This window comes from Salmo salar, chromosome ssa21 (genome assembly GCF_905237065.1).
Source record: "Salmo salar chromosome ssa21, Ssal_v3.1, whole genome shotgun sequence".
Lineage (NCBI taxonomy): Eukaryota > Metazoa > Chordata > Actinopteri > Salmoniformes > Salmonidae > Salmo > Salmo salar.
In genome coordinates this window covers 26,475,724-26,496,795 of record NC_059462.1, presented here as the reverse complement: position 1 = coordinate 26,496,795, position 21,072 = coordinate 26,475,724, and the positions used below count along the sequence as shown (strand labels likewise).

Genomic DNA, 21,072 nt, shown 5'->3' with positions numbered 1-21,072 from the left:
TGATCATTTCTGATAAGATGGGCCAACTATTCCACTTCTTCCATTCTAGATTTATAAAAGCTTTTGACACTTCATTGAAGTTCAACAAAAATATTCATGATTGATTGATGCATTGCTTTCTGTTTGGGGTTTTAGGCTGGGTTTCTGTACAGCACTTTGTGACATCGGCTGATGTAAAAAGGGCTTTATAAATCAATTTGATTGATGTACGTTGTAAGCTGTCAGTGTTTGGTACAGGGTGTAGTGTTGGTTTTCTATGCTCTCTGGTAGTATAAAATCAGTGCACAAACGAGACCGGAAGTGTATAATTTGTGGCGTAAAAAGTCTATTCACACCAAAGATATTTATAAATAACCCAAGATAGTTCATGTGTGTCCTTTACAGTGGGAGCAAATTAAGCAGAGTGGGCAGAACTAGCGAGATCCTATTGGCGCCTTGTAGCATATATTTGCATGGTTCCGTTAAGAAAAAAAGTGCGCGTGTACACAAACTCCATTCGACTTTGCACTCCTAGACAACGAAATAAAATAAAAACTTTGGCAAAGCTTCAAGTCCATAAAACTTAGTGCACTGTGTTCGTAATATATTATAGTTTTGGGAACAGACACATGTATTGAGATCAGATGTTTAATTGATGAGGAAATTGGCAGAATGTTGGCCTAGTTCCATCCACTACCCGCTACTGGACTTCCTCTCACTACCATATTTGGTGGTGAGAAAACGTTCTAAACCGATGCTTCAGCTTTATAGCCCATTTGACGTGTCTGGGTTACCCTTTCTGTCGGTGGTCCACATTTTACACTCTTTGGTTTAGTCGACATAATCGAAAATGGCGGAATACCTGGCGTCCATTTTCGGTACAGAGAAAGATAAGTGAGTAAAATGTTCTTATAGGCTTGCTTATTTGGTCAAACAGTCACACGATCTAGGCCTACGATAACTTTCGCGTTGCATTATGCTGTCTAGGCTACTTACCTATGATATATCATGCAGCATTAGAAGTTGTGAAACGTTAATGTGTTAGCGTCTAGTGTAGCTAGCTAACATTAGCATGGGGTAACATGTTGTTTGAACGTATGCACCGACCGTTCTTTTATAGCTCAGTGGTGTGCACAGATGGATAAGGGATCTTTGATGTGTGTGTGCTGAGCAGTTTGTCAGTCCCAACTCTCTAAAATGTGCATTAACTATATTACTGAAGTTAGCTAGATACCCTGTTAGACAATGTAGGCTTGGCTTGGGGCATTATTTCGTCTGAGACCGGGGAAACACGGGCAACTTTCTCTCTGCCAAATTAGCCAGCTAGGCTAGCTATACTAATTATTTATTTAATCTGTGGCTATACATTCAGTAACTAGGTAACGATAACTAGTTAGCTAGTTCCAAGTCCCAAATTCCTCCACTGATGCCCATGTTGTGTAACCAAGTTAAATAAATTGAGACGATAAGGTAACTAGGCCGTTCACAATTTATTAACGTTAGTTGTTATGGGCCCTAATTATACCAAGGTAAAGTTGGTTTTATAGTCACACATTCGGACATTCAACAGACATTAGCCAAAAGCCATTTAAAATGGGTAAAAAAAAAAAAAAAAACGAATTAATTGTCACACAAAAATAGATATGCTTTATTCTATTTATTATATTAATGTCTAGCATACTTTTACAACCTTTGTTTTGACTTGATAGAAATGCATAACATCTACAAAATGCCATTTAAAGCTATATAAGTCTAACATTTTCACTGATTATGACAATCGTCAAACTAGGTATGATTTATTCTATAAATGTCCAGTATACTTTTACAACCTTTGCTTTGAGTAGAAATTCCAGTTTTGATAGAAATACATAAGATCTATCAGGGTTATCCTTGTATTATTTCTCTGTTCTATTATCATTACATTTTATTATTCTACTATGAGAGACACTAGATACATACTATTACAGTTATTCACTTTAATAGGTACACGCGTATCTGGCACAAGTCACGATTAAACTGATTTGGATTTCAAAGACTGACATTATTTTGACCTTTTTTTAATTTGACCTTTATTTAACTAGGCAAGTCAGTTAAGAACAAATTCTTATTTACAATGACGGCTGCTGGGGAACAGTGGGATAACTACCTTGTTCAGGGGCAGAACGACAGATTTTTACCTTGTCAGCTCGGGGATTTGATCCAGCAACCTTTCAAATAAATAAGGGAAACATGCTCAATTTGGTTTAAATAATACAAAAACACAGTGTTGGAGAAGAAAGTAAAAGTGCAATACCTGCCATGTAAAAAAGCTACCGTTTAAGTTCCATGCTCAGAACATGAGAACATATTTTTTTTTACATTTTAGTCATTTAGCAGACGCTCTTATCCAGAGCGACTTACAAATTGGTGCATTCACCTATAATATCCAGTGGAACAACCACTTTACAATAGTGCATCTAAATCTTTTAAGGGGGGGGTTAGAAGGATTACTTAATCCTATCCCAGGTATTCCTTGAAGAGGTGGGGTTTCAGGTGTCTCCGGAAGGTAGTGATTGACTCCGCTGTCCTGGCGTCGTGAGGGAGCTTGTTCCACCATTGGGGTGCCAGAGCAGCGAACAGTTTTGACTGGGCTGAGCGGGAACTGTGCTTCCTCAGAGGTAGGGAGGCGAGCAGGCCAGAGGTGGATGAACGGAGTGCCCTTGTTTGGGTGTAGGGCCTGATCAGAGCCTGAAGGTACGGAGGTGCCGTTCCCCTCACAGCTCCGTAGGCAAGCACCATGGTCTTGTAGCGGATGCGAGCTTCGACTGGAAGCCAGTGGAGAGAGCGGAGGAGCGGGGTGACGTGAGAGAACTTGGGAAGGTTGAACACCAGACGGGCTGCGGCGTTCTGGATGAGTTGTAGGGGTTTAATGGCACAGGCAGGGAGCCCAGCCAACAGCGAGTTGCAATAATCCAGACGGGAGATGACAAGTGCAAGGATTAAGGCCTGCGCCGCTTCCTGTGTGAGGCAGGGTCGTACTCTGCGAATGTTGTAGAGCATGAACCTACAGGATCGGGTCACCACCTTGATGTTGGTGGAGAACGACAGGGTGTTGTCCAGGGTCACGCCAAGGCTCTTAGCACTCTGGGAGGAGGACACAAGGGAGTTGTCAACCGTGATGGCGAGATCATGGAACGGGCAGTCCTTCCCCGGGAGGAAGAGCAGCTCCGTCTTGCCGAGGTTCAGCTTGAGGTGGTGATCCGTCATCCACACTGATATGTCTGCCAGACATGCAGAGATGCGATTCGCCACCTGGTTGTCAGAAGGGGGGAAAGGAGAAGATTAATTGTGTGTCATCTGCATAGCAATGATATGAGAGACCATGTGAGGATATGACAGAGCCAAGTGACTTGGTGTATAGCGAGAATAGGAGTGGGCCAAGAACAGAGCCCTGGGGGACACCAGTGGTGAGAGCACATGGTGCGGAGACAGATTCTCGCCACGCCACCTGGTAGGAGCGACCTGTCAGGTAGGACGCAATCCAAGCGTGCGCGGTGCCGGAGATGCCCAGCTCGGAGAGGGTGGAGAGGAGGATCTGATGGTTCACGGTATCAAAGGCAGCAGATAGGTCTAGAAGGATGAGAGCAGAGGAGAGAGAGTTAGCTTTAGCAGTGCGGAGAGCCTCCGTGACACAGAGAAGAGCAGTCTCAGTTGAATGCCCAGTCTTGAAACCTGACTGATTAGGATCAAGAAGGTCATTCTGAGAGAGATAGCAAGAGAGCTGGCCAAGGACGGCGCGTTCAAGAGTTTTGGAGAGAAAGGAAAGAAGGGATACTGGTCTGTAGTTGTTGACATCGGAGGGATCGAGTGTAGGTTTTTTTCAGAAGGGGTGCAACTCTCGCTCTCTTGAAGACGGAAGGGACGTAGCCAGCGGTCAAGGATGAGTTGATGAGCGGGGTGAGGTAGGGGAGAAGGTCTCCGGAAATGGTCTGGAGAAGAGAGGAGGGGATAGGGTCAAGTGGGCAGGTTGTTGGGCGGCCGGCCGGCACAAGACGCGAGATTTCATCTGGAGAGAGAGGGGAGAAAGAGGTCAAAGCGCAGGGTAGGGCAGTGTGAGCAGGACCAGCAGTGTCGTTTGACTTAGCAAACGAGGATCGGATGTCGTCAACCTTCTTTTCAAAATGGTTGACGAAGTCATCCGCAGAGAGGGAGGAGGGGGGAGGGGGAGGAGGATTCAGGAGGGAGGAGAAGGTAGCAAAGAGCTTCCTAGGGTTAGAGGCAGATGCTTGGAGTTTAGAGTGGTAGAAAGTGGCTTTAGCAGCAGAGACAGAAGAGGAAAATGTAGAGAGGAGGGAGTGAAAGGATGCCAGGTCCGCAGGGAGGCGAGTTTTCCTCCATTTCCGCTCGGCTGCCCGGAGCCCTGTTCTGTGAGCTCGCAGTGAGTCGTCGAGCCACGGAGCAGGAGGGGAGGACCGAGCCGGCCTGGAGGATAGGGGACAGAGGATATCAAAGGATACAGAGAGGGAGGAGAGGAGGGTTGAGGAGGCAGAATCAGGAGATAGGTTGGAGAAGGTTAGAGCAGAGGGAAGAGATGATAGGATGGAAGAGGAGAGAGTAGCGGGGGAGAGAGAGCGAAGGTTGGGATGGCGCAATACCATCCGAGTAGGGGCAGAGTGAGAAGTGTTGGATGAGAGCGAGAGGGAAAAGGATACAAGGTAGTGGTCGGAGACTTGGAGGGGAGTTGCAATGAGATTAGTGGAAGAACAGCATCTAGTAAAGATGAGGTCAAGCGTATTGCCTGCCTTGTGAGTAGGGGGGGAAGGTGAGAGGGTGAGGTCGAAAGAGGAGAGGAGTGGAAAGAAGGAGGCAGAGAGGAATGAGTCAAAGGTAGACGTGGGGAGGTTAAAGTCACCCAGAACTGTGAGAGGTGAGCCATCCTCAGGAAAGGAACTTATCAAGGCGTCAAGCTCATTGATGAACTCTCCAAGGGAACCTGGAGCGCGATAAATGATAAGGATGTTAAGCTTGAAAGGGCTGGTAACTGTGACAGCATGGAATTCAAATGAGGAGATAGACAGATGGGTCAGGGGAGAAAGAGAGAATGTCAACTTGGGAGAGATGAGGATTCCAGTGCCACCACCCCGCTGGCTCGATGCTCTAGGGGTATGCGAGAACACGTAGTCAGACGAGGAGAGAGCAGTAGGAGTAGCAGTGTTATCTGTGGTGATCCATGTTTCCGTCAGCGCCAGGAAGTCTAGGGACTGGAGGGTAGCATAGGCTGAGATGAACTCAGCCTTGTTGGCCGCAGACCGGCAGTTCCAGAGGCTGCCGGAGACCTGGAACTCCACGTGGGTCGTGCGCGCTGGGACCAGCAGGTTAGAGTGGCAGCGGCCACGCGGTGTGGAGCGTTTGTATGGCCTGTGCAGAGGAGAGAGAACAGGGATAGGCAGACACATAGTAGACAAGCTACAGAAGAGGCTACGCTAATGCAAATGAGATTGGAGTGACAAGTGGACTACACGTCTCGAATGTTCAGGAAGTTAAGCTTACGTTGCAAAAATGTTATTGACTAAAATGATACAGTACTGCTGGCTGGTGGAGTAGGCTAGCTAGCAGTGGCTGCGTTGTTGACTTTGAACGTGTAGCTGAAAGCTGGTGGTTCAATATTCCTAGTTAATAACAATATTCCTATACCATTTGTATTTCATATACCTTTGACTATTGGATTTTCTACTAGGCACTTTAGTATTGCCAGCCTATTCTCAGGAGTTTAGGCTTGAAATCATAAACAGTGCTGTGACGCAAGCATTGCGAAGAGCTGCTGGCAAACGCAGTAAAGTTTGAATGAATGCTTACGAGCCTGCTGCCGCCTACCACCGCTCAGTCAGACTGCTCTATCAAATCATAGACTTAATTATAATACAATAAACACAGAAATACGAGCCGTTTTTATCATTAATATGGTCAAATCCGGAAACTATAATTTCGAAAACAAAACATGTATTCCTTCAGTGAAGTACAGAACCGTTCTGTATTTTATAGAATGGGCAGCAACCCTAAGTAAATATTGCTGTTACATTGCACAACCTTCGATGTTATGACATAATTATGGAAAATTCAGGAAAATTAGTTCACAACGAGCAGGCGGCCCAAACTGTTGCATATACCATGACTCTGCGTGCAATGAACGCAAGAGAAGTGACACAATTTCCCTTGTTAATATTGCCTGCAAACATGAATTTATTTGAACTAAATATGCAGGTCTAAAAAAATATTCGTCTGTGTATTGATTTTAAGAAAGGCGTTGTTTATGGTTAGGTACATTCGTGCAACAATTGTGCTTTTTTCGCAAATGCGCTTTTGTTAAATCGTCCCCCGTTTGACGAAGTAGGCTGTGATTCAATGATAAATTAACAGGCACCGGATTGATTATATTCAACGCAGGACAAGCTAGTTAACCTAGTAATATCATCAACCATGTGTAGTTAACTAGTGTTTGTGAAGATTGATTTTTTTTTTTTTATATATATAAAATAAGTTTAATGCTAACTAGCAACTTACCTTGGCTCCTTGCTGCACTCGCTTAACAGGTGGTCAGTCTGCCACGCAGATTCCTCGTGGAATGCAATATAATCGGCGTCCAAAAAGGCCCTAATTAATCGGTCGACCTCTAATATAATTTATATTGCCTGAATACTCAACGATGATTGACACCTCAGTTACAGTTGAAGTCGGAAGTTTACATACACCTTAGCCAAATACGTTTAAACTCAGTTTTTGACAATTCCTGACATTTAATCCTAGTAAAAATTCCCGGTCTTAGGTCAGTTAGATCACCACTTTATTTTAAGAATGTGAAATGTCAGAATAATACTACAGAGAATGATTCATTTCAGCTTTTATTTCTTTCATCACATTCTCAGTGAGTCAGAACTTTACATACACTCAATTTGTTTTTGGTAGCATTGCAGTTAAATTGTTTAACTTCGGTCAAATGTTTCGAGTAGCCATCCACAAGCTTCCCACAATAAGTTGGGTGAATTTTGGCCCATTCCTCCTGACAGAGCTGGTGTAACGGAGTCAGGTTTGTAGGCCTCCTTGCTCCCACACGCTTTTTCAGTTCTGCCCACAAATTTTCTATAGGATTGAGGTCAGGGCTTTGTGATGGCCACTCCAGTACCTTGACTTTGTTGTCCTTAAGCCATTTTGCCACAACTTCGGAAGTATGCTTGGGGTCATTGTCCATTTGGAAGACCCATTTGCGACCAAGCTTTAACTTCCTGACTGATGTCTTGAGATGTTGCTTCAATATATCCACATAATTTTCCTCCCTCGTGATGCCATCTATTTTGTGACGTGTACCAGTCCCTCCTGCAGCAAATCACCCCTACAACATGATGCTGCCACCCCTGTTCTTCACGGTTGGGATGGTGTTCTTCAGCTTGCAAGCCTCCCCCTTTTTCCTCCAAACATAACGATGGTCATTATGGCCAAACAGTTCTATTTTTGTTTCATCAGACCAGAGGACATTAACAAAAAACAAAAAAAAACTGCGATCTTTGTCCCTATGTGCAGTTGCAAACCGTAGTCTGGCTTTTTTATGGCGGTTTTGGAGCAGTGGCTTCTTCCTTGCTGAGTGGCCTTTCAGGTTATGTCGATATAGGACTTGTTTTACTGTGGATATAGATACTTCTGTACCTGTTTCCTCCAGCATCTTCACAAGGTCCTTTGCAGTTGTTCTGGGATTGATTTGCACTTTTCACACCAAAGTACGTTCATCTCTAGGAGACAGAACGCGTCTCCTTCCTGAGCGGTATGATGGCTGCGTGGTCCCATGGTGTTTATACTTGCGTACTATTGTTTGTACAGATGAACGTGGTACCTTCAGGCGTTTGGAAATTGCTCCCAAGGATGAACCAGACTTGTGGAGGTCTACATTTTTTCCCCCTGAGGTCTTTGCTGATTTCTTTTGATTTTCCCATGATGTCAAGCAAAAAGGCACTGAGTTTGAAGGTAGGCCTTGAAAGACATCCACAGGCACACCTCCAATTGACTAGAATTATGTCAATTGGTCTATCAGAAGTTTCTAAAGCCATGACATCATTTTCAGGAATTTTCCAAGCTGTTTAAAGGCACAGTCAACTTAGTGTATGTAAACTTCTGACCCACTGGAATTGTGATACAGTGAATTATAAGTGAAATAATCTGTCTGTAAACAATTGTTGGAAAAATTACTTGTCATGCACAAAGTAGATGTCCTAACCGACTTGCCAAAACTATAGTTTGTTAAAACTTCTTATGGATCAAATCCCGTTAACGGGATCGATTTGACAACATCCGGTGAAATGGCAGAGCGCCAAATTCAAATAAAATTATTAGAAATATTTAACTTTCATACAAGTGCAATACACAAAATTAAAGCTTTACTTCTTGTTAATCTAGCCACCATGTCAGATTTCAAAGGCTTTACGGCGAAAGCAAACCATGCTATTATCTGAGGACAGCACCCTATCAATCAACCACAGACAATCATATTTCATACCGCCAGGCGCGACACAAAAGTCAGAAAAAGCGATATAATTCATGACTTTGACGAGCTTCTTCTGTTGACACTCCAATATGTCCCATAAACATCACAAATGGTCCTTTTGTTCGATTAAGTCTGTCGTTATATATCCAAAATGTCCATTTATTTGACGCGTTTGATCCAGAAAAACACCGGTTCCAACTCACACAACATGACTACAAAATATCTTATAAGTTACCTGTAATCTTTGTCCAAACATTTCAAACAACTTTCCTAATACAACTTTAGGTATTTTTTTACGTAAATAATCGATAAAATTTAAGACGGGATAAACTGCATTCAATACCGGAGGAAAACAAAGTGGAGTGTGCTTTTCAGGTCACGTGCCTCTATCAAACAGTACACTTCACTCGACCCTCGTTCTGAACAGGGCTACTTCTTCATTACACAAAGGAAAAACATCAACCAATTTCTAAAGACTGTTGACATCCAGTGGAAGCGATGGGAACTGCAAGCAACTGCCTTAGAATTCTAGATTCCCAAAGAAAACTCATTGAAAACAGTGACTTCAACAAAAAATGAACTTCATGGATGGTTTGTCCTCTGGGTTTCGCTTGCCAAATAAGTTCTGTTATACTCAGACATCATTCAAACAGTTTTAGAAACTTCAGAGTGTTTTCTATCAAAATCTACTAATAATATGCATATCCTATCTTCTGGGCCTGAGTAGCAGGCAGTTTACTTTGGGCACACTTTTCATCCAGATGTGAAAATAGCGCCCCCAAGCCATAAGAAGTTAACAAGAAATGTGTGGAGTGGTTGAAAAATGAGTTTTAATGACTCCAACCTAAGTGTATGTAAACTTCTGACTTCAACTGTATGTGTGCTTCTGTCAGGGTTGTGGTCAAATGCATGTCAATTTAGCAATTGAACAAAAATCCAATTTAATTAGAAAATGTTCCTAATTGCAAAAGCGTGTAACAGAATTTGGGTATTCCAGAACTGTAATTTACATGTTAATAAAGATAACCTTGTTTTATTTTTATAATACTGCAGATATAATGCTCCGTGTGCCAGCGATGGTACCATTCAGCTTGTCTAGGGATGACAAAGGACTTTAACAAAACCAAAATAGATAATAATTTGCTGTTTAAATTAGACACGTATAAATAAAGGACTGTTGTGCCTTGTAACTACTTTAAAATGTGGAACTGTTGCACTAAAAATGCAGACATTGATTTGGAATACAATTTAACATTGTAAACATTGTCTAACTTTATATAGAACAAATGGCACTTAAACATTTTAAAGTTATTGCAAGTGATTCATTTTTTTCTGAGACAATCACTGAATTAGTTATTGATTTCTTCATCTTTAAATGCAATATTTGAGATTTTTTGGGGGTATTTCTATGAAATCAAAACTGGAATTTCTACTCAAAGCCAAGAATAAATCATACCCAGTTTGATGTTTCTGTGACAAACGGTGAATTAGTTATTGATTTATACCGCTTTAAACAGCATTTTATGTATTTCTATAAAATCAAAACTGGAATTTTTACTCAAAGCAAAGGTTGTAAAAGTATACTAGACATTTATAGAGTAAATCATACCTAGTTTGATTCTGTCATCATTGAAAACATTTTATGTAGCTTTAAATGGCATTTTATAAATATGTATTTCTATCAAGTCAAAACTGGAATTATTCCTCAAAACACAGGTTGTAAAAGTATGCTAGATGTTTTTGAATAATATCTAGTTTTATGTTTCTGTGACAATCAATTTATTAGTTATTTATTTTTACAATTTTAAATGGCGTTTGGCGAATGTCTGAATGTCTGTTGAATGTCAATGTCCGAATGTGTGAATATAAAACCAACTTTACCTCGGTCCTAGTTATACTATCTGATCTAGCTAGCTATTGTGACTGTTAAATCCAATGCAATTTGACTTTAAACATGCTGCTGTTTTCCAAACTTTAGCACTTGATGGAAAGTTGCACATTTCATTTAATTTTCATCTGGGTACATGAGTGAAAACTCATGTACCTAGCTAGTTATACATTTCAGGACTGTTTAGCTAGCTATTTATCAGCATTTTTCGTCCTTCAGGGTGAACTGTTCTTTCTACTTTAAAATTGGTGCCTGCCGCCATGGTGACCGATGCTCCAGATTACATAATAAACCAACTTTCAGCCAGGTAAGTCAATTTAGTAAAGCAAACTTGTTTAAAATATTTGCTTCTACCAGATGTGCTGCATGAAAGGGAATAGCATGTGTAAAACTTCTCCTGCCAAGATGAAGTGGTTGTCATGTTCTAGGCTGGTTTGACAAATGGTAACCTCTCGTGGAACTATGCTGCATGACCAAATTATGTGATATTTTAGTTCTGGTTTAACCAAGATTATTCAAATGGCCATTATCTTTGATCCAGTGATTGATGCTTTGTTTAGCTTGTTCTTCTAAACAGAGATTGGAAAGGTTTATCAGCACTGGTTTTCAGATAGTGAAACAAAATAGTGTAATTGATTAACATTGAATTGGAGTGTTATTCAATGTTGTCTGAATAACCCTTTCCCCCACCATTAACATATATTTTGATTCATTCTAGCAGAGAGATGGATGTGTGCTTGTGTATGTGGGCTTCATTGTGCATCAGCTGATTCCCTTTGATGAAAACAGAAGGGCTTGTCAATAATCCTCTTGAATAATAACACTACTAAAATATAAAAGTTATAAGTTTGAATGTAGATCACTAAATACTGTACAAGTTAGTGTCCTAAATATATGAAACAGGAAGTCTGTTTTATGCAGCTATCTTACTTACACAAGCACAGCGATATTCACACTTCCTCCATTTTTGGTGGTCCAAGCCTGTTCAGCGGCCTCGCGTCGAATATCCAAAGCATTTCTTGCATCCCGCGTCTCAGTATACGAGACAAAAACATCTCAAACGACAGTGTCTCCTTGCCTTACCGTTTTTCTTTAACTAGTCCATCATAAATTAACAGGTACTTTTTCCAACGCCAATAGGACAAATCATTTCTAATCTTAGTAGGGCCAGGATGATACCAGTATCGCGATACTTGTAGTGTCGTGGCAAGGAAACAAAACAAAAAGCTGATTTTAACTTCTTCAGGAAAACAGCCCTAAGGTTGGAAACTAACATCATTATGGTGTCATTCAGAGTCACATAAAACATTTTCCCCAAGCTATAGCACACCATATTTTACATACAGCAGGTTTTTAAAGGACCAAAGAGGTTGGTCTGCTTTTGTTTACATTTTTGCCAAGGATAACATATTGCAATACTGGCATTGTCACAACCCTAATTTTTAGGGAAAGGTCTGCCCTGAATCTAGGTCATCCTCTCCTCCATCCCTTTCACTTGGTCACATTTTAAATATCTAAATAGCCAGAGAACTTGAATTGAGAGCTAGATTCAACCGGGGGTCCCATGAGTCGGTGTCTTACACTCCCTTACTTATGTTTTTGGACAGTAATGCTATTTTCTATTTTTGTACATTTGTCTCTACTCCAGCATTTTAGATGTTGAGGGCATTTTCATACATATCTGATTTATGTATGTAGGCTAGTTGAGAACAAGTTCTCATTTGCAACTGCGACCTGGCCAAGATAAAGCAAAGCAGTTTGACACACAACAACACAGTTACACATGGAATAAACAAACATACAATTATACAGCATGTGCAAATGAGGTAGGATAAGAGAGGTAAGGCAATAAATAGGCCATGGTGGCAAAGTAATTACAATATAGCAATTACACACTGGAGTGATAGATGTGCAGAAGATGAATGTGCAAGTTGAGATACTGGGGTGCAAAGGAGCAAGATAAATACAGTATGGGGATGAGGTAGATTGGATGGGCTATGTACAGGTGCAGTGATCTGTGAGCTGCTCTGACAGCTGGTGCTTAAAGCTAGTGAGGGAGGTAAGAGTCTCCAGCTTCAGAGATTTTTGCAGTTCGTTCCAGTCATTGGCAGCAGAGAACTGGAAGGAGAGGTGACCAAAGGAAGAATTTGCTTTGGGGGTGACCAGTGAAATATACCTGCTGGAGCGCATGCTACGGGTGGGTGCTGCTATGGTGACCAGTGAGCTGAGAAGGCGGGGCTTTACCTACCAGAGACTTGTAGATAACCTGGAGCCAGTGGGTTTGGCGACGAGTATGAAGCGAGTGCCAGCCAACGAGATCATGAACAATGACGAGTGAAAAAGTTGGAGGCGACAACAAAGCTTGCTAACCTCTCACCATTACCAATAATGGGGTAGATCAGCATTGTTTGGGGGGTATGATCTTTGTCCCTCTAACTTTCTCACTCATCATCATTCACAATTTCATTCATGATTATCTGTAATTGTGGTAGCATTCACATTCATGTTGAGGCGTTAACAAACATCTATTTTTACTTACAATAAGTCACTCCAAATGACAATACATTATTCACCATTCACTTCCTGTTGGACAAAATATAATCTGAAACGCAACCAAAACAAACTAAAAATGCATCCAGCAAGTTTGTAGCATCACAAGCTTGATGTCATTGTGTGCAAGGAATACCGACCAAATATTAAACTTTTGACTACTTTAATACACTGTGACATTTGTTACATTTTCAAATGGGGGGGACTAGATCTATAAAGAGCTTTCATTTCTAAACAGTAAATCCGATGTGTAAAAAAATACCCTCAAATAAAAGGTGATTCTATACTGTCACCTCATTTGAAACATTTGATCTCAAATCCAACATGCTGGAATATAGAGCCAAATTAAAAATGTTAGCATCACTATCCACACACGTGTACGTAGTGGAGTGTAATTCAGAAACAAATCTTTCTCTACACATAACATTGGATGAAAGGTGGCATGGCAATGCACTTCCTTCTGCATCTCCATTGTAATCGCTGGCCATGCCTTTTGCAAGAGATTCCATGCAGAAAGTTGCCTGCTTGAACAGACTGCAGATTGCTCTGGCCAACCTCTGTTAGATCTGACCTAGAGTGTGTTTTTGGCTCTTCTCTCCAGGTTGTTGGCCATCCTTTTTAGTTTTTTTGTCAGAGCTCAAACCATTTGGCTGGATTATTGACTTAGTCATGCGCCTGATGTCCCTCGTTGTAGGGATGTGACAACTAAAATTCCATGTGAATTCACAATGCAGCTTTGCTGCTGCTAGCAACTGTTTGGGTCTCATGGTGTGTCCCTGTCAGATGGTTAAGCTGGGCACCTGTACTACCTCGAGGGGTTGTGTTAAATGTGGAAGGCACATTTCAGTTGAATCCATTCAGTTGTGCAACTGACTAGGTATCCCCAACTGTTAACAATGATGGTGTAGTGGTGGACACTTCATTCCTTGTTTCCTTGAACGTGAACTCCTATTTCTGAGTGTCAATCAGAATCAACTCCTACGATTCAGTATTTTTGGTGTTTTGTTGCTGCACTTCCAACAACACAAACATGAGCATTTTGGTCATTTAGCAGACACACTGATACAGAGCAACTGACTGGAGCAATTAGGGTTCAGTGGCCTGTACACGGGCACATCAACATTTTTTTTTACCTAATCTGCTCAGGAATTCGAACCAGCGACCTTTCAGTTACTGGCCCAATGCTCTTAACTGCTAGGCTACCTGCCACATCTTTCATAGCGAGCTAGCGAGGGGTGGAGAGAGAGGAGAGGGATACGGTATAGGCAGGTCGGCCACCAGGCAGACAAGTCAGAACCGTGCACTAGGCTTATCTATTGGCAATCAAATGCTGTATCTCGCAATTTCTTGGCTTGCGATGTCTCGCAACTTCAGTAAAGCAGGGCTTGTCATCAATGAATAGGCTAGGATATTCTATACGCAACAGACCGATGACCAAACACGCATATGTCTTGGTAATCTCTTGCATGCCAAATTCACCAAAATGGCCTCAAGTTTGCCTCTTTCTCTCTGGTTTTATTTAAATTGCACAACTTTCCCCATGCCTTTATAGCTGATACTATGGAAAATGTTTTGTGATAACTACACTGCAATTTATATCGAACAATTTCTTTCCGTTTGTTTTTATTTTCTTCTTATTTTTCTTAACGTTAACGATCCCAATTTGGTTTAAACGTTCACACCCCTACGTCGTTCCCTCCTATTAATACATATTGTGACTGCGTTCGACTAAACATGACTGAGTCACTGAACATCATTTCAGTCCTCTTTATCAACAGTAATCTCAAGCTTTGCAATAGCTATCACTTTTCCACCAGTTGGCCTACTCTCCGCAATGGGTTGTCTGAAGTGGTAGGATTTATCTGTGGCCCGTTCCCATCTCAAAGTAACATGTATCCCTGTCACTGAACAGATTATTAGAACATAGCACATACATACTCTAGGCTTTCTCTAGGTTTCCCTACAGCTCGCCTTGCCTGCATGGTACAGAGAAAAGACACAAACTCCCCAGTGTGTCCACCGGTCAAGCACGGACTCCTGCTTCATTTTGCCCTTACCCCTCCTACAGACTCAAGGTTCCTCTACATCCAGGGATTTGGTCTGCCCCCCTCCTATAGGTTCTAGGTATCGGGATTTGGTCTGCCCCCCTCCTATAGGTTCTAGGTATCGGGATTTGGTCTGCCCCCCTCCTATAGGTTCTAGGTATCGGGATTTGGTCTGCCCCCCTCCTATAGGTTCTAGGTATCGGGATTTGGTCCGCCCCCCTCCTATAGGTTCTAGGTATCGGGATTTGGTCCGCCCCCCTCCTATAGGTTCTAGGTATCGGGATTTGGTCCGCCCCCTCCTATAGGTTCTAGGTATCGGGATTTGGTCCGCCCCCCTCCTATAGGTTCTAGGTATCGGGATTTGGTCCGCCCCCCTCCTATAGGTTCTAGGTATCGGGATTTGGTCCGCCCCCCCTCCTATAGGTTCTAGGTATCGGGATTTGGTCCGCCCCCCTCCTATAGGTTCTAGGTATCGGGATTTGGTCCGCCCCCTCCTATAGGTTCTAGGTATCGGGATTTCTTATTTTATTGATTAAACCTTTTCACATTTTAGCAAGAGGGGCCAAACAGTCCTCTACCTTCAGCACCACCTGTGGGTTAAAAATAAAGTCTGTTTTAGTTAGCTATATAGCCTATTTTTTGGGGGGGGTTTAGTTTTAGTATTTTTATAAACAATTTTTTTGATTTTTTCCCTCTGCAGACCATCGTGATTCAAAACATCTACCGTAACCCCCAAAACAGTGCGCAGACGGCCGACGGCTCCCACTGTAAGTGCCTCCGGTCCAGTCCTCTCAGCCCACCAGGTCATTCTAGCTCTCTCCCCCTCCTCAGATTTTAGGTCTGCGTCTCCACTGGCTTCCTGCAGGGCTTCGGAGGGTCTGTCTCAGCACTGGTAGCAGGGGGTACCACAACACTACCTCAACACTTTAGTATATCGCCATTCCAATAGATTTTTTTCAATAGATTTTTTAATCTGTTGCCGTTCAGGAGGTCTAGGTGTAGAATGACATGCTCTGATAGTGACATTGAAAAGGACTCAAAAAATGCCTTGATCCCCACAATTCACATCAAGTTATTATCCACAGGAAATCTCCTCATAGTACCTGTTTTCTAACAGTTATAGTGCACAGATGACTGACTGTCTTTTTCAGGCGCTTTCAGACAAGACCGACTGCCCTAGTGCCCAACATGCATTTGTGAATAGCTAGGTTTCCATCCAATTGGCGACATTTTATGCGAATATTCTAAAATCTGCATAAACCAATGTGCGCACTTTCCCCCATGAGATATTTTTCTGTTGCAGATAAAAGGCTGTGTGTGATGAGTGAACATAAAAATACCCTTTGCTGTTAAATGGGTTTCCATTGCATTCAACTCTACTGACGGTTTTCTCACAAGAGAACGTGCGTTATAGCCAGTGTGCCCACTCTGGTATTGGCACGTGCGCTCTAGCAGCGCTATCTGTGCACTGTTGGCTAGAGCGCGTGTATAGCCTACATGATTACATTATTATTATTATTATTATTATTATTATGGACAAAATAGTGAGATTATTTTTGTCAAACGGCAGCCAAGCATCGATCATCATGTCACCAGAATAAGACCCTAGATATTTATTGAAAAGGAGCATCATGCTCATCACCTTGCACTTCCACCACCCTGTGAAGTTCATCATAATTTATTTCATCTGTAGTCTGATAAACTGCATGCTTTACCGACGAGTCGTAGTGGGAGGACCACACAACATGAAATCACGTGACTCCAAGTTTACTTTGATGTGATGGTTATTATATCAATATTTGCGCTTAAAAGCGTTTCCACCAACATTTCTCGCATTATTAATTTTACCAACACAAAAAGATCACACCTTGTGAAGCGTATTTTGTTTTGTCGACATTTGGAAAGTTAAATGAAAAATGTTTTTTTTTTTATCCGACATGCACTTTACTCGCATAAAAAGGTTGGATAAGAACCTGGTTAAAGACAGCAAAAAAATCTACATGAGTTACTGTCTAGACACAGAACAGTTTTGGATTTTAGTTTTTGCTCTTGCAATACTGCCGCCCCTATACGTTAGACTGATTGACGTCATCAGCCATATTGTAAATGTGTAAAGGGTACCCTGATGTTGAGCCCCGGCTAGCAGAGCTGATGCATTGCCACTCGCTTCCTCTAAGGTAAGTCGTGGGTTTGTGGTCTTGTTGCTGTCATGTATAACTGTTCTGTTTCTCAGCTGAGCAACTCAGAATGACTGGCAAAAAGTAACTTTTTAAAATGTATAAAAAGGAATAGATGATAACTAGTAATAAAAACATCTTGGCATCCAATCACCTATGATTCAGCAAGTTCTAGAGGTCATTTCAAGCCTCAATGACCTGGTATGTAATGTTTGGGTAGGCTACATTTTCGGTTGTATTGGATTTTCCATAGTCAAATATTGTCATGCTGAGATTTTCACTTCTTCCAGCTCCATCTCTTTCAGCGTGGACCAGTCCCATGGATCATCTTAACCTCTTTCAGTCATCACTTCCTACCCTGTTCTGGGCCTGGTTGGGGCACAAGTACACAGTTTTGAGGGAGGGGGATGGGAGTAAATGCACCTATTTAACTACCATTTTAGAAATCTGCCTGAAACTATCTCAAAAATGTACATTTTGTATTTCAGACCATTGCCCTCTTGAACATTTACCGTAACCCTCAAAACACAGCCCAGTCTGCCGATGGTTTGCGCTGTAAGTTTCCCACTTGTTAACAGGGACCTGTGGCACAAAATGTTATTTTATCTATCTCTTCATTCGCCCACACTTCCTTTTGGGGGTGACATCTTTCCTCTTATCTGACATGTTAAGATTTATCCCTTTAACATGATCAGTGATATACACTCTGCCCTTTAGTGCTGTAATATACATGTAATACAACAGGTACTAATGTTAAGTAAAACAAACCATGTATACTACCGTTCTGGTGCCATGTAGTCGGTGTAACTGAAATAGTCGAAATTATGTTTTGATGCATACAGTATGTTTCTATTAATTCAGAATCTAAGACGTATTCTAGGAAAACATTTTATTCATCATTGTTTCAACTACAGCTTCATTCACAAAACACTTAATTCTATTCTAGAGGTTAACCCTGCTCTAGTCTCAGGTGGTCAAACTAATTTAGGATACATTTTTAGTTTATTGTACAAAATGTGATATGACACATGGGGTGTGATTTTGGTGAGTTGAGTATGACTGACATTGTGTTTAGGCCCCAGTGAGTCCCATTCCTTAGCATCAATTGACGGCTATTATCTCAGTGCCAGAAACGTACCATTACTACTTAGCACTCACTGAATGTAACAAAAATGAGTCTCAAAAGACTCTGTTCTCTCAAAGGTCAAATGTCCAGTCTTACAGTCGTCCTTGGTGTGCAGAGGCACAATGAACATATTTTTCGCGTTGACCCTTTGCCTCCGGACAGTATTGTCTTTGCTGTCGTCCTTATTTCATATGTTCTGGACTGTGTGCTATTAGATTGAATAGATTTGTAATTCAGTTGTCCAGACTCCTAGGTGTTCAAAATATTTTTCTTGTGCATGTAGTTCATGAAACCACAATGCTGATGTCACCTGCTGTAACACGTTGAATGGTCCCTGATGTGAGTTTCTCCCCTGTGGCCACCAGGTGCCGTCAGTGATGTGGAGATGCAGGAGCACTATGACGAGTTCTTTGAGGTGAGTCAGTGATGCGGTAGTAAGCCCATTTGAATGGTGTGGATGATGCAATTCAGGTCTACCTTGCTTCTCTTCCCCCGCCACACAGCCCATGTGGGAATCATTGACAAAATACTGAAACAGAATAGAAATGTGTTTTGAGCATGTGTGGGAAATCCACTTTGAATTCAAATCCATTTGAAACTTAGTGTCTGTATTCGCCCTTCTGTCTGTCAATCCCATTCTCTCTCCCTCGGTTTCTCTTGCTGTAGGAGGTCTTCACAGAGATGGAGGAGAAGTATGGAGAGGTGGAGGAGATGAACGTGTGCGATAACCTGGGAGACCATCTGGTTGGAAACGTATATGTGAAGGTGTGTCACTGACTGTGTGTAATGATGGGTTTTGTATACATTTGTTGACGAAAACGCGTCTTCCTCTTCTCATTCAATCACACTGTCATTCTCAGCCTCATTAGAACCTACATTTGCACACACACTAACTGGGTGATGGTCTCTGTGTAGTTCCGTCGTGAAGAAGACGCGGAGAAGGCAGTGATGGATCTGAATAACCGCTGGTTCAACGGTCAGCCCATCCACGCCGAGCTCTCTCCCGTTACCGACTTCAGAGAAGCCTGCTGCCGCCAGTACGAGATGGGGTCAGTACTCCACCGCAGGACCACACGCACACCATTTTCAGTTCAACATTGCATTAATGGTGACACCTACACAAATGTATTGTAATTAAGTTGGGTTATTTCAACTATATAAATGCTGTAGCAAGACTAATTCCTACCAATGGCACCAAATCCACATACCTTTCTCTTCGTTACACAGATTAGATTCCTTCATACAAGAGTTGCTGCCCCCCATCCCCAATGGACTAACTGAATTCCCTCTTTCTCTACAGGGAGTGCACTCGAGGAGGCTTCTGTAACTTCATGCACCTGAAGCCCATCTCTAGGGAGCTGAGGAGGGAGCTGTACGGACGCCGCAGGAAGAGGGGGTAAGCTCAGGCTCTGAGAGTCAACGCTAATCATAAAACTTATGCTGCTTTCAAGTGTTCTCCGGAATGCACGTTTCTGCCGTGATGATAAAGTTTTTCACGGGTGTTTGAGTGGGAAAGTTCTCATTTTAAGTTTAACTAGCTCCTTTTTTCCCCCCTCTTCCTCAGAGGGGGGCATCATTCTCGCTCCCGTTCCAGGGAACGTCGTTCGCGCTCGAGGGACAGAGGAAGGGGAGGAGGTGGAGGTGGACGCGACCGCGAGAGAAGGCGCTCCAGAGACAGAGAACGCTCTGGAAGATTCTAAACCGAGCATCCACCAAACAGCCATCCTTCCCATCTCCATTATCACTCTCCATCCATCCCCAAATCACTCTATCCTTGCCTCCATTGCAGCCTATCAATTCACCCTTGGCCCTTTCATATAATTGTGTCCCAATGACCAAAATGAATTGGAAAATGTTGGACTTGTTTTTTTTTTCCTTATCATTTTTATTCAAGAAATGGAACACTTTCCTTTTCAATACAAAAAAAAAACTATGATTTGTACAAATTTCTTCTCACTTTCTTATAAAATAGTTACTCTGGAAAACAGAAAGTAATGTTTTTCTAGTGAACAGCAATGAGTAACTGTTACTTTTGCCTTGAGTCATCATTCTCTAGACTGGGCTTACTGTAAGTGAGGGAAGTTAAATACTTCCCATAGACTCCTCCATGATTCCCAGTAACTTGACTCCCTCAGCTAATTTCTCACTCAGAACATGCTCAGTTGTGAACTGGGTGTTCTCTTGGCTCAAAAAGACAGTTGCCATAGATATGAAGGATTATCTCCTAAACCATAACCATATCATATTCCTTTTTTCCAGTTTCCCATGCCAACACTTGCCTGTTTGGATTATGTCTAGAAGTACATATTGAATGCGTTGACCTGTAATTTTGGATAAATTGACTTGGCTGGAGAGAGAGGACTCAAGGCCATGGTGTGGTTGAAGTAACACATTTAATACAGAATTCTTCTGGGTACATGTATTTACATTCAATATGAGAATGACAAGAGTGCAAGCTGTCATCAAGGCAAAGGGTGTCTACTTTGAAGAATCTAAAATATATTTTGATTTGTTTAATACTCTTTTGGTTACTACATGATTCCATATGTTATTTCAAAGTTTTGATGTCTTCACTATTATGCTACAATGTAGAAAATAATAAAAATAAAGAAAAACCCTTGAATGAGTAGGTGTGTCCAAGCTTTTGACTGGTACTGTAAGTAGTTTCCATTCAGAATTGACAAAAGCACAGTGCCAGAGACAAGAATACTGCCCCAGATGCAGTATTTCATATGGAAAGTGAACATGAGGTGGATGCAAAGTCGGTGAAAGTCTCAACTTTCATTTCAAACAGAAAC

At 42.0% G+C, this 21,072-nt stretch overlaps 1 protein-coding gene across 5 annotated transcripts; it reads left to right on the top strand.

Annotated features, from left to right (window-relative positions):
* Window positions 1-620: 620 nt before the first annotated feature.
* LOC106582147 (splicing factor U2AF 35 kDa subunit) lies at window positions 621-20,901 on the top strand. Of its 5 annotated transcripts, XM_014164928.2 has the most exons (9): window positions 853-873; window positions 10,596-10,683; window positions 15,672-15,738; window positions 17,637-17,703; window positions 18,640-18,689; window positions 18,941-19,039; window positions 19,190-19,323; window positions 19,575-19,670; window positions 19,839-20,901. In XM_014164928.2, exons 5-9 carry the CDS (start codon window positions 18,660-18,662, stop codon window positions 19,972-19,974), a joined length of 495 nt encoding a protein of 164 aa, XP_014020403.1. In that variant the 5' UTR covers window positions 853-873; window positions 10,596-10,683; window positions 15,672-15,738; window positions 17,637-17,703; window positions 18,640-18,659; the 3' UTR covers window positions 19,975-20,901. The 5 variants fall into 5 exon arrangements, with proteins under 5 accessions (XP_014020402.1, XP_014020400.1, XP_014020401.1 ...); XM_014164927.2 differs by lacking the exon at window positions 15,672-15,738 and having other exon boundaries at window positions 621-873; window positions 19,869-20,901; XM_014164925.2 differs by lacking the exon at window positions 15,672-15,738 and having other exon boundaries at window positions 621-873.
* Window positions 20,902-21,072: the final 171 nt, after the last annotated feature.